Below are 14,420 nucleotides of genomic sequence, written 5' to 3'. Positions count from 1 at the left end.
TTAGTTGTCTAGGTACCCACTATGCATAATACCAACCCATAAAAACCGGTTTGACTTTTTTCTGTACATCGCCATGCTCGAGTTTCACAGAGAGTGTGTCTTAATCTCAAAATCATGGAAGAATGGAAGCAAATAAATATAGATAACACATTAGCTATTGAAGAACTTATATCAAGTAGAAACGATGTAGATGAAACGGTGGAAATTATGAAGTAGAAAATTTAGATAAAATGAGTGAGAAATATAATAACTTTTTTTTACACACTCTGACCATCCGTAGAAAATTATGAAAAAAACAGTGTATGAAAATTAGGGATGCTACTAACTTTTGCAAGTTTTCTCTACGACAGAAATTAACGGTTTATCAATTTGCAAATAAGAGATGCACGGAAGACGGAAGGAAATTTGCATCGGCAAAAAAGAAAATGAGAAGTTTGCGCATTCTCTCACTTAGTGATAAATCTTATATTCTAGCACAGATTAGTGCTTTCCAAATGCTTCTGATATAATTTTTAGAAATTTCAGCTAGAAAACCCGTTGAATATTAGTTTTGATAAAATTTGGAGTTCGAAATTTTTGTTGGAATGCATCTGTGATGCACGGAAGACAATTTAGAGAAATGCGGAAGACAAGACTTTCGTGCATCTCTGCTGCAAATGAATACGGTCTTAAAAAAGGGAACATACAGTAAAAAGAGAACATACTCAGAAACAAAATAAATAAATCTAATTGTAGTTAGAAACGTGATTAAACAGTGAAAATTTTAGTTATTGATGGCTTAACGCATTTCAATTAGTCGAAAGTACCAGGAAAAAAAATTTTGCGGCAAGCTGAAAGCAGGACATTCTAGATTTGTTGAGTTCAGCATAAAATAATGAAAAATTTCTGTTGCGACGAGATGATGAATAAATAAAATGGATAAAAAGACAATGCCAAACGTGGAAAAACTCCAATTTCTAATAATAATTAATCCGTTAAAAATATTGCTCAATGGCGAGATATATGTTACTTGAAAAAAAAACATTTTCAGTTTCAAAGACATGAGAAAATAAATACGTCGTTCTAAATGTTCAGTCTCCGATGTACAGACTGAAAACAGGACCTTTTAGATCTGTTCAGTTCAGCATGAAACGGTGAAAAAATTTTCCTGTTGCGACGAGATGATGAATAAATGAAAGGAATAAAAAGACAATGCTCGGCCAAATTTGGAGGAACACTATTTTTTTCTAAAAAATAGTTTATCAGGTAAAAAATTACAACGGCAGGAAAACTGTTCTGTAGAAAACATTTTCAGATTCAAGGAAACGAGAAACAGTTCTTTCTAGATTTTCAGTAGTCAATAAATTTCAAAAAATGCAACAACTCCTCTCAACATCCTAACAGTCCCCTTTTCTAAACGATAATTAACTAACATCGAAAGAAGAGGGACCAATTGAAAAACGAACAGTTGGGGAGAGAGAGGGGGATAGGACATGCGCATATCCTATGAGCTCCACCACATGTTCACCTCTTTTTGCCTCCTTCCGCCCCCGTCTTATTCACAGTCCATTTGGGTTAGGGGCAAATTAATTGGGATGAAAGGAGGAGTAGGAATTCTCAGAGAGATAAAATGGAATTGAAAACTCAAAGAAAAAAAAACGGAAACAGTAATTAGCACAATGAAACAGTAGTGGAAACAGAAACAGATTACTGCCAACTAGCTAGAGAGCATGAGGAACCGAGAGACGCAGAAAAATCGGAGGAATGAACAAAAAAATGTTGCTTGTTCACTTGACTAATCTCCACCCCCCAAACACTTTCTCGAACATTTACCAACACTTAACACATTTCTCTGTCACTCTCTAACTCTCTCGCTTCTAACACTTCTGGTCCCGCCCGCATTGCCTAATAATGACAGATTAGCCAGCTGGTAGGAAGGAGAGAGAGAGAGAGAGAGAGACTTAGATGTGAGGAGATAATCTATTCTGACATGATGTACTTGAAATAGTGTATGGACCTCCTATGTACTAACCAATTACTTTTGGGGGGGGGGGTTTGGGTTGCTTCACTTTTACTGGGGGGACACTCATTAAGGGGGTTTTGGGGAAGTTTTTGGATATTGAAAAGGGAGAAAAATTCATTTCAAAGTTTTCTCAAAGAATCAAAATAAATGGCACAGAAATTACGTCAAATAGGAAATATGAAACAGGTAATAAAACGGATAGCATATGATTGAAAACAGATAGTCAGTAGTAATTTTGCAAGAATCAGTGAAGATTCTGTGTATAGCTTAACAAGTCCCAGAAACAGAAATATTGAATGAAAAAAGTAGCAAAAATCGGAAAAAAAGTGACAAGACCACCATCAATTTTCAGTCAAAACTGATAATACCAATCTGAAACAGAAAAATCAAAATTAGAAACAAAGAGGAGAAAGTCGTGCAATATCTTTGAATCGAAATTAAAATTAAAAGTAAACACTGTGAAACTGACTTGTTTCCAATTTCAAACTTGAAAAAAAACCAGATTAATTAACAAGAAATAGAACGGTATGAACTACTAATTTTTGGTTTTTAAAAGAAATTTGACTTACAATCAACGAGTTTCAATTTTTTTGAAAATGTCAGTAAATTTTTACCTATTCAGCAGAGCTGTGCGGAATTCCTTCCTTCGACTTTCTTCTTCCTTCTTCCTTTTCAAAAATTTTACTTCCTTCTTCCTTCTTCCTTCTTCCTTTTTCAAAAATTTTACTTCCGCACAGCTCTGCTATTCAGTAATGAATTCGGGCAAAAATCTTTCAAAATGTGATAATATCGAAACAGTATTAATGGTTATAGAAGTTCCAAACTCGCCAACAGAAACAGGAAATTACAGAAGAAAATAACTAGATTGGAAGTTTTCTGTTGCGGAAACCACATGAATATTCTTAGGTCTCCATGGAAGATGATACTCAAATAGTTGTGGGGTACGTTGAACACTACTTTATGATTAATGTTTTACACTCTGCGTTTTTTAGAACTGATTCGACTGAAATTCGTAATAATCCTTTAAATGTTTTTCACTTTTCGAAATTCGGTTAACATATCAATACAAAATTTTCTGTATCTGGTTGAAAACTTAAACTTGAAACCGTGAAAGATAATATTGTGTTGCATAATAACATTTTCTGCATTATTGAAACTCAATCACAAATTTTTGAGACATTATCAGATTACTCCTGAATAGTTTGAACTATGAAATCTATGGAATAAAAGCAACTTTTGAAACTATTAAAAATTTTACTGTATTCGCAAATAATCATAATGCCGTAAGCCCGATTTTTGTAATGGTGACAATGTGGAATGTGAAAAAAAGATAAGGAAACATCTCACAGAAAAACAATAACCGTATTCTATCAACTTCACAGTTACCAAAAAATGAGAAATGTATTATAGATAAAATGAAACCGACATTTTTTCAATTTTGCATCAAAAATGTGAACATTTTTGATGATTTTTCAGAATAACAACTGAATCATAGTCGAAAATTTGACTTTTTCGCAATAAAAATCGAATTTTTCCCACAATTATCCGCTGTTTCTCCAAGTTTTGAACACCAAAGTCTTGCTATTTTTCTACTGCATCGAAAACCAAGTCATACTTTCCAAAATTGTTCTGAATTGAAAATAACGTGGAAAAATTGAGAGAACGAAAAAGTTCTGTGTCTCCCTCCAAAAAAAGACAAGAAACACTAGAAGTTCCTAATTAGATTATTCATGGTCGACTGCACTTTTTGCTCTTTTGAGCACCAAAAAAAGAGATAAAAAGGAGGACACAAAAAACGGACTCAAAAAAAGAAGGGCTAATTTGAAATTCTATCCGTTCGAATTTTGGAAAGAAGAAAATTGAAAAAGAAATGTTCAAAAGGGAATACTAGTTTGAAGAGAAACATACATAGAGAGGGAAGAGAAGCAAAGCAATAATAATGAATAAATGCAAATTTCAATGGTGGTCCCCCCATTGAAAAGTGCTCTTTGAAGGGAACATGAAGAGCTTCGGAGCAGCTTTTCGACATGCTCACAGAGCTCTCCCCGTCCTTTTCTGTCTATGTCTCTTTATAGGGAAGTAATGCTTTTGGTTTTCACGTCAAGATCGATAAGTAGACGTTGTTGTCTCTCTCTCTCTTTTGCTAGTGTACGGGTAGGAGGAAGAAGAGAAAGGGGAGGACCTTTGGGAGGTGTTGAATAGGGAGGGAGAAGAAGTTTTGGAAGATTATTGGGGGAAATGGTGGGGAAAAGAGAATGTTGGGAAGGGAACTTTCAAACAAATCGGTTACTTGAAATTGTGAAAAGTGATGGTTTCAAGTGATCATCGATATAATCTTCAGATTATCGAAAACATTTCAAAACTTTTTAGCACACAGTTCAAAAGTGGAAACCTTTTGTCTATTCCAGTGTACCATTTTTGTAAACTATAGTAAACTAGCTGAAACACAGTTTTTTTTTGTTTCACCAGGTCCATTTTAAGTTTTGGAAATTACCTATCTTGATTTTGTAGGGTTTTTTTAAAAATCTATCTCTCTCTTAAAATCTCTGGCTTGTGTGTTCGGAGGTGTTGAATAGGGAGAAGAAGTTTTGGAAGATTATTGGGGGGAAATGGTGGGGAAAAGAGGGGAAATTTCAAACAAATCGGTTACTTGAAATTGAGAAAAGTTATGGTGTTAAGGTGATCATTGATACGGAAATAAGATTCTCGAAAATATTACAGAGTTTTTCAGCACACAGTTCAAAAATGAAAACTTCCGCCCATTCCAGTGTACCATTTTTGTTAACTAGCTGAAACACAGTTTTTTTATTTCATCAGGATTATTTCAAGTTAGAAGTTGGAATTTACCTAATATTACTTGTTTTCCAAATGATAGGCTTAAACTAATTTTTCATAAATTATGGTTTTCTTTAAGTTACCGCCAAACAAACATGGATAGTTTGTTGGTTCAAATGTCTCAGGAAGATAGATGAGAAAACAGAGTCACAGACTCTAAATGGAATTCATTATCAATTGGAACTGAAAATATTATAATGAAACTTCAGAACATCTTAGCATGTACGATTAAAACCAAGAATATTGTTTCAACCTAAAAACTTTATAAGCGATTCGAAAAGACTTGTGTTTAAAAACCTGCGGATAGGCTTGCATTTTCATATTACTCCAATACAAAAAATATTATCGAATTAAACTTTTCATATTTTTACAGTTTTTTTTTAAATGTGAAAATTGTGGTTTGAAATCAATGAATACTCAATTTGGGTTCTCGAAAATTTTACAGAACTTTTTTATCCCTCTCATTTTATCCCTCTCCTCTCGTCATTTATAAAAATGTGTGACTGAAACCTAGTTTTTTTCACTATTTCACAAGGTCTAGTAAAAGTTTTAGCTTTTACTCAACCTTACTAATTTGTTGAATTCGACGCTTTAAATTAAATTTTTTTTAATTGAGGTTTTTCAAGACTCGGTGTGAATGATTACGGTAATTTTTTGAGATTTGAAGGTCAAACTATTTTGCCACAAATAATGTCTAACCACGCTCTAGCTTTAATCCGTTTCATCACCGACTGTTATCAACACCATTGCACACTACAAGCATCAAGATGGAATTGAAAATACTGTCCGTTTTTATCAATTAAAAAATAATAATTGATACTGTTTTATGTTTTTTGTAAAACAGTACCCATTAAAAGTTTTTTTATTCAAACGGGAATTCGCACTGGTTTTCGGCCAGAATGATCGTCAGATTCCGTCAGTTTTACTGTCTTTAAGCTCGACCAATCTTTATTAAAACTGAATACTTACGAAATTATTGTCAAAGATGGTAGACTGTAAAATGTAATGAGGAAGACATATTTTGAAAAGAGTTATGTTTCAAAGACTCATGAAAAATGGTAGCATTTCCAGTTGACCTCACATGGAATGACTCCCGACTGGCTCCACAAAATTTGTGATTTTTTTGGTTTATTTGATAGATTCTGCAGAAAAAATGATAAACCTGAAAGCTTTTCCGGTGACTGGACCTAATTTTCGAGATTTTTAGATTTTTAGAAAATCAATTTTTTTCAATTTTTTTCAAAAATTTTTTTAAATCATTTTATTTCTCAATATTCTTCCTTCTGGCAAAAAGAGCGAAAACATATTAAAAGTAGTAAATTTCATAGGCTTTTCAATAGGCTATGAACATTTTTTTGGTCATGTTCCTACTTTGACCAGACCCCGAAAACTGAGAGTCAAAAAAAATAATTTTTTCTGTGAAGTCATTGGGCTGTTTTAAAATGCTTCAAAAAATAGAAAAAGTCATGCAAACAAATTTTTCAAAAAAAAATTTGGGGGTAATCGCGAAAAAAAAAGAAATAAATTTTGTTGAAAAATTCGGTTTTTCAAGATTTTGATGGGTATAGAAAATATGGCATGTCTTCTGTTTAAGCACTGAAAATGTTGTTAAACTCAAAGAAATTAATAACCACGGACATCTTAAACTTGTATCAAGAAGTTTGAATGTTTCCTGATCAGTTTCCAACTCGTAGCAGTGGCTCATAAAATGCATTCTTTTGAGGTGGTGAAAATTTCAAAAGCATGCCACGTGCTTTAAACGTCAGATAAACAACTGTTGTTGTGAAAACATACTTAAAATAGAAGAATTAACAAATTCGGTCACTTTAAACGAAAATTTAAATTTTTCATTTTTCATGAAAATTTCATGTGGTCCCCCCTTCTGAAATTTTCAAAGAAATGAAAATTTTAAACTTTTGTTTAAAGTGTCCGAATTTGTTGGATCTTCTATTTCAGGCTTGTATTCAAAGCAAAAATCGTTTATTTGAAGTTTAAAGCACGTTGCAAGCTTTTGAAGTTTTCACCTCTTCAAAAGAATGCATTTTAAGAGCTTCTGCTACGAATTGGAAACTGATCAGGAAACATTCAAATCTCTTGATACAGGTTTAAAAAGTTTGTGGTTATTGATTTCTTCAAATATACCAACGTTTTCAGAGCTTAAACAGAAGAAATGACATATTTCCTATACCCATCAAAATCTTGAAAAACCAAAATTTTCAACAAAATTTATTTCTTTTTTTTCGCGATTACCCCCAATTTTTTTTTGAAAAAATTTGTTTGCATGAGTTTTTCTATTTTTTTAAGCATTTTAAAACAGCCCAACGATTTCACAGAAAAAATTTTTTTTTTGACTCTCAGTTTTCGGGGGTCTGGTCAAAGTAGGAACATGAACAAAATAATTTTCATAGCCTATCAAAAAGCCTATGAAATTTTCTACTTTTTACTTGCTTTTGCTTTGTTCGCCAGTTGGGAGAACATTGAGAAAAAAAATGATGAAAAAAAAATTTTGAAAAAAAATTGAAAAAAATTGATTTTCTAAAAATGTGAAAATCTCGAAAATTAGGTCCAGTCACCGGAAATGCTCTTAGATTGATCATTTTTCTCGCAGAATCTATCAAATGAGCCAAAAAAAATCACAAATTTTGTGGAGCCAGTCGGGAGTCATTCCATGTCAATGTATAAATGAATGAGAGAACAAATAAAGCAAATTTTCCCTTGTACTCTAATTTGGTTTCTACTAAATTGATTTTTTTACTGTTTCTTATTTTTATTATTTTAGACCTATATTTAATGGATTAGTTTTATGCTTAGTTATGTTACTTTACAAAGTCTGTGTAAGAAAATTAGTCCAAATCGGGATTTCTACGGTTTCGGGAGAATTATACGTTTTGTTCCATAATTCGGTATGATGTTCCCAGTATTTTTACTTCTTTTATTTTTACAAGAAAGAAACTTAGTTAGGGTTCTTTTCAGTTTCATAACTTGAATAAGTCTCCAGTGCATGGTGGTTATTCTAGTGATAGGCTTTTTTTAAATCCTGATCAATCTGCGAGGAGCTATATTTCTGTATTAGATGAACAGAAATTGTTTCAATTACATTTTCCAAGTCTCTGAGAATTTCTGGATGTTAAGAAATGGTAAAGTTAGGTAGAAGTTTTTGAGAAGAGTAGACCAAAAGTTAGATTCAGAAATTAAAGACAGAATCTTTCAAATTATCAATTCCCATTACTTTCTTAATTTCATAAACCTCGTTTCTGTGATTATTTATAGTTATCCTTAATTCTCTATCTGAGCATTTAAATAAATCACAGTAAATTACAATGAGAAGTGTTAAGTACATATAGAAAGTACAAAACGGCAACAAATTCCATGATTACTTTATTCATCAACTTTTACAGTTTCAGTACTGTTTGAAAATAGTTCAGATCTTTTCTTATCGTTTGTCCTCATTTTGTATGCCGGAATCATACAGTATCAGCAAGAACAAATTGATGGAATCTCTACTATGTCACCGATTAAAGAATTATCATAAACCTCTCAACAACTTATTGAAACTGAAAACATACTCCAAAACACACAAGATAAAAGTACAAGTGTCACCAAAACATATACTAGACACATCTGTTACTCAAAACGGGGAGAGAAGACAAAAGGACATTCTCGGAAAATAGTTATAAATCAAAAAGACACTCTAGGAAATGTATACAAGTGGTGGTCCCCGGAGAACATGACGGGGTGTTGCTCTTTTCTTGCTCTTTGGCGGGAAGACAAATTTCTGGATTTGTATAGAATGGGACGGGTAGATTGTGAGAGTAGAGAAGTTGAAGGTGAAAACGAACTTCTATGAGTTTGATAGTGACAAAAATAAACACAGTTTCAGACACTTCTCTTCAAATTGTTGTGAATGGGCGATTCAATGTGAAAAAAAGAAGAATCTGTAGTTTATGCAAATTAATAACTTCCTTAACCAATTTTACTGGAACAGTGAGACTATATTTGGTATCGCGATCAACTTTTTTATGTTTCAAATTATATATTTTTATGCTAGAAAAATAATCGAGAATTCATGTGAATTGATGTGGAGCTGGTCTCAAAAATAATATTACAATTTCCTGATCAACGAGAATTTTTTTTAATTGTCTGTTTTGAAAAAATTTGAAAAAACTGGTATGTCTCAGCAACGTCTAAATACAATGAAACTATCGGAGCAGTTTTGGAAATTTTATTCCAGATTGGAAGAGTGTCAGGAGATATAAATATCCGTGAAATAACTTGAAGAAAATTGATGTTAATGATATAATAGTATTTTGGAACAGAAACTTCCACTAACTGCTAGTTTGATTAATTTTGTCTCCAACTTACAATACAAAACATTCGGTGCTCTTTTGAAAATATTTCTAATAAATGCTCGCAATTATTGGTATCCATACAGTAAATTGGTGGAATCCACTCCCTGTACATGTCTTTCCCGTTAAAATCTCTTCCCGGTGCTTCAGATCAAATGTTTCCCAATTTAAACGATCTAAATATCTTACCCTCAGTTCCCATAATTTCTAATCTGCGCCCCCGGTCTAAATTAAATGTTTCATCTTACTTTTTTTTTCAAATTTATCGTGTCAGTGACTTGCTCTTTCGTTTCAATAAATAAATCTGACTACATCAGGAAATTACTGAAAATCTTGAAACATCAGTTTATTTTCTCATGTCTTTGAAACAGGAAGTGTTTTGTTCTGGTGGCAGTAATCATTGAGTAATATTTTTTATTGATAAATTATTTCGTAAACCTCGGAATTATTTATAGAGATTGATGTTTTGCTTATCGCACCAAGCATTGTTTTTTATTCCTTTCATTTATTCATCACCTCTTTGCAACAGGAATTTTTTTTCCGTTTTGTGCTGAACTGAACAAATGTAAAGTGTCCTGTTTTCAGTTCTTTCGTCAAACTGGAGATTTTTTAAGACGTCATTAAATGTATGTCAAATTTATTGTCCTGGGATTGTTGCCTGGTTGAAATGCGTTGAAATTTTTCAGAATTGTCTTCAGTGCATCACATTTTCATTCCAAGAAAAATTTCGAATGTAAAACCAAGGAAAAAAAAATGAACGTGGCCGCCACAAGCGGGTGGGCCGAGAGTTCCTTGCACAGAAAAATTTGAATTCATAATAACGTTGATCTTTCGTTTCTAGAAATTCCTACATTCGAACAACAAAAACGAGATTATGGATTGTTCTTGAAAAATCTGATTTTTCAAGAGCATTCTTCAATAAAATGTTGTTGAAACTGTTTCGGCTTTGAAGATGTATTAAAACCTAAAAGATCAGTTTATTTTCTCATGTCTTTGAAACTGGAAATGTTTTTTGTTCTGGTGACAGTAATCATTGAGTAATATTTTTTTATTGATTAATTATTTCGTGAACCTCTGAATTATTTATAGAGATTGATGTTTTTGCTTATCTCATCAAGCATTGTTTTTATTAATTTCATTTATTCATCACCTCTTCGCAACAGGAAATTTTTTACCGATTTGTGCTGAACTGAATATATCTAGAGTGTCCTATTTTCTGTTCGCAAATCCAACTATCAAGGATTTCATTCAAGGTCTATCGGATTTCTTTTCCTGGAACTTTCGCCTAATTGAAATGCGTAAATACATCAGTCACTAAAACTTGTACTTTTTATCATGCTTTTAACCATAGTTTGAGTTATTTATCTTGTTCCCATATGTTTTTTTATATGTGCCATTTCTTTGCGACCTTATACATTTGCAGCAGAGATGCACGAAAGTCTTCTGTTTCCGTGAAGTTTATTTCACTTCCGTTTTCCGTCTTCGGTATTTTCAGAGTTGTTTTCTGTGCAAATGGGCGTGGCTATCGCAAACGGGTGGGACGAAAGTCCCTTGCACAACAAATAAATTCATAAAAAAGTGACACTTTTTCAAGAAACTCATGCGATTTTTCACAAATTGTGAAATCTTCAAATTTGGTAAGTTGATCGAAATGAAGGAACATTCAACTTCCGCAAGTTTATACAGAACATTAATAAAAATGTTGTGAGACCGTATGTTATGGTTGACCGAATCAAATTATTACATTTTGAAGATTCATGTGATACAACTGAAACTGAAAATTTCTGTTTCACATTGTTGATTTTGCAATACTCATTTTTTCAAATTCTTAGTATGAACGTTGTGACTTTTGAGGCTTTGGTGACCTGGAATAATGGAAAATTGGGATGACTATTTATTATTAAAGAATCTTAAAAATGTGAGGCGAGGGAATAATATGGATCAGGTCGAAACAAAAATTCTTGATATTCTTGTGTACTTGAGACAGTAGCATATTTTATTTCAGCTCATTGTTTTCAGTGTGTCTTCTCTCTTCAGCCTGATACTATTTTATTGTCGAATACGAAAAAAACTGGATCGAACCTTTAACTAAGAGACTCGTTATTTTGAAGCCAATTGGGCTCAGTTTAGAAATTTCGATCGGTTGTGATTTGGGTAGGTCCTGATGTGAGTCATTTTTTATTTCCAGTGAGTCTAACCTATTTTAGAAAGAGATCCATTAAAATGGCTAATGGGAACAGAAAATCATTTATGAAAACAACTGTGAACAACGATAATTGATGAGAAAGAGGAGCCACTATTGTGAAGCAGTTGTAGTTTTACATAACCCGTTTTGATAATTGTCAACGGAAATGTTTTTTTAATCATATTCAGTTTTTTGAAAAATATTATTAGCATGTGCAAGAAACGGATTATTCGAAGGTGTCACAACCTTTCTTCGCCTCGTGGAACAGAAAAAAAAACTTTGGAACCAAATAATGTGCTGTTTTGATAGCTGGGTGTTACTGAGCTTATGTAACTTGTGAACATGAATTTGGAAACTGACCAGGTCTTCTATAATAAATGTTCCTGCTTATCAAAAATATTATCACTAGTCTGAAACTGAATAAAAACTTTACTGTTCAGATGATGGCTTATGGTAGTTTGGCAGAAATCGCAATTTCAGTGTAATTCCGTGTCTCATATTCTTATTGTAAATCCCTAATTGAGCAGAAATACTGTCTCAAAGTTGACACACGTTTTTCCTAGAATATGTTGTATTCAATGGAGTTTGATTTTCCCGTTTAGTTTCCAATCTTCAAAATAATAGTAGGATATTTCTCCCTGTGCAACCGTTTCAAAAGCAGATGAAGTGAAAATCTTCAAGAGTTCAGATCGTTTAGAAATGCGTGCTCGTCAGCTAGAGTAGCTTTCATTGGAGTGTGAATTGAAGTGACTAGAATATCCAAGAATGGACTTACAATTAGAGTTACTATTAGTTTATTTATTATTGATTATTATTGCTTTCCCTCGAATCATTTACGGGAACAAAATGGCGTAAACCCGAAAAAAATTTATTTTTCGGTTAAAGAATCGGGGGAAAATACTTTTGTGTTCCATATCACTCAACTTGAGTGACTCAAGTTCACAAAACTCCCGTTTCATGGATTTTTTGAAACCGTTTATAAATTTTTTCCCAGTACTTCTTTTATGTTGTTCTGTCTGTGTTGTGGCGTGAACTAGCATGGCCTAGCCTAGTGAACGTCCAACCCCGAGGTCACACGTGGCAAGAAGATCTGCCTATATAAGATGTAGAGAACTCTTAGTTGTTGATTCTCACCATGTAAATAAATGGTTTTATAATTCCCTTCTCCTCCACCAAAGGACATAACAGTGGCGATCAGGATGAGATCAACGAACCGACGCTCCGGGGACGCGCATGCCGGACGGGACCGTTGACTGGTGCGCACGGAGAAGGCCGAAGAAAAGAGATCCCGGTGGACAACATCGACAACAAACCAGCGGTAAGAAGGGTTGGAGAGTGACGAGCTCGAGATCATGGGATCACCCGGAAGGAAGACACCGTTGAAGAACCAGCAGCAGCAGCACCGAGTGAAGATGGATCGAGGTACTCGTGTTCAACGATTTCGAATGGTAGATTTCGTGTGGAAGCTGTGAGATGCATAGCGAAATGACATCTGCTGAAGATCGTTGGCTGAAGATCAGAAGATCGAAGCAATGATGCGGACATGGGTCCAAAAGAAGAAATGCTGTGGAGTCTAGGCAGCGGCTGTCGTGGAAGAACCGAAGATGCAAGACAGTAGACAAACGAACTTTCATTAAAGAAAGGGAGGTGTTGTGGCGTGAACTAGCATGGCCTAGCCTAGTGAACGTCCAACCCCGAGGTCACACGTGGCAAGAAGATCTGCCTATATAAGATGTAGAGAACTCTTAGTTGTTGATTCTCACCATGTAAATAAATGGTTTTATAATTCCCTTCTCCTCCACCAAAGGACATAACAGTCTGCTATCTACAAGTTTTTTAAAAAATTTCCTCACGAAATTCTGAATGTGTTTCAAAAATTTCATAAAGAAACAGGAAGTGATAGTAACGGTACTAACAGCTCATAAAATGTCGCCCGATTAAAACAAGATTTCAGTTTCCATATCACGGTGCATTTTATCGTCAAATTTGGCAAGTTGCTTTTTTCATCATGTTTTTTTTCAAAATTCCAAATAAAATAGCTCACTTTCTGCATCTGATGTACGCCATCATCATTCGTAAAGTGTTCGTATTCCTCCTCCGGTGGGTTATCGTAGTGTGATTCGTAGGAAAATGAGTATGATGATCCTCGGGCACTTGTTGGTCCTGCCAGTGACTCCGTCAGGTATGAGGTTGCCATTCTGCATAAAAATGAAGGATTAAGATAATGCGGGAAGAGAAAGTGAAATAGGTTATTTATTACGTGAAACAGTGAGAACGTTGAATCAGTAAAACACCTAATTAGTATCAAAATTTGCAATGAACTAAAAATTTTACCGTTTCAGAGACGTGATAGATAAAATGAGATCGTACAGTCACTTTTAATGAGTAATTAGACTTAAATTTTATTAAATTTTTTAACTTTTACAAATCGATAGCTTTGAGAAATTTCAAATAAACTGAGTTATTGATCATCCCTGGTGATATTTACAGATTCAAAAACCTGACTAAACGTTATTCTAGGCGAAAGAAAGTTTTGGTGTTAAAATGTGTTTTGTTTCCGTACTTTCATTACTGAAAACGTGGACAACCTTGGTAAAATCTAGAGCTCAAATGGACAATTTCAAAATTATGAGGTCTATCTTCCAAAATAAATCCGGTGGAGTACCGTAAAACTTTTTAAAGAAACAAATGGAGAAACGATTTCCAAAGTTTCGTGAGAATTGAGTTTAGATTTCTCGTCGTTCTCCGGTGTTTATATAATAGTAATAACTAGAAATCCCCGCCCACTTTCAGTACTACTCGAAACCGTACATTTATATGGTTGTTTCAAAATATCCATTTATAAGTACGCATTCGTATTATATTCATTGTGTCCCCTTAACATGTATTTTTAATTAGGAAAAAAGTGGACAGAAAAGTCACACTACCCGTCTGGATTGAAGTCGACTCGAAACAAATTGTCGTATTTTTTTCCAACTCTTAAAAATATATTTTTCCGTTTCAAATTCAATGTTAATTGAGATGAATTGGCGAATCTTTGATATGATTATGT

The 14,420-nt window shown here is 33.6% G+C and overlaps 1 protein-coding gene across 1 annotated transcript; it reads right to left on the bottom strand.

Annotated features, from left to right (window-relative positions):
* Positions 1 to 12,718: 12,718 nt before the first annotated feature.
* Positions 12,719 to 13,565, bottom strand: GCK72_012574 (uncharacterized protein; the record flags this gene model as incomplete). The annotated part of the gene is made up of 2 exons (XM_053729217.1): positions 12,719 to 12,877; positions 13,413 to 13,565. 2 exons carry the CDS (start codon positions 13,563 to 13,565, stop codon positions 12,719 to 12,721), a joined length of 312 nt encoding a protein of 103 aa, XP_053583989.1.
* Positions 13,566 to 14,420: the final 855 nt, after the last annotated feature.

Source organism: Caenorhabditis remanei, chromosome IV (assembly GCF_010183535.1).
Source record: "Caenorhabditis remanei strain PX506 chromosome IV, whole genome shotgun sequence".
NCBI classification, from domain to species: domain Eukaryota; kingdom Metazoa; phylum Nematoda; class Chromadorea; order Rhabditida; family Rhabditidae; genus Caenorhabditis; species Caenorhabditis remanei.
The sequence above is the reverse complement of the archived record's forward strand: the minus strand, read 5'-3'. Positions and strand labels throughout refer to the sequence as shown.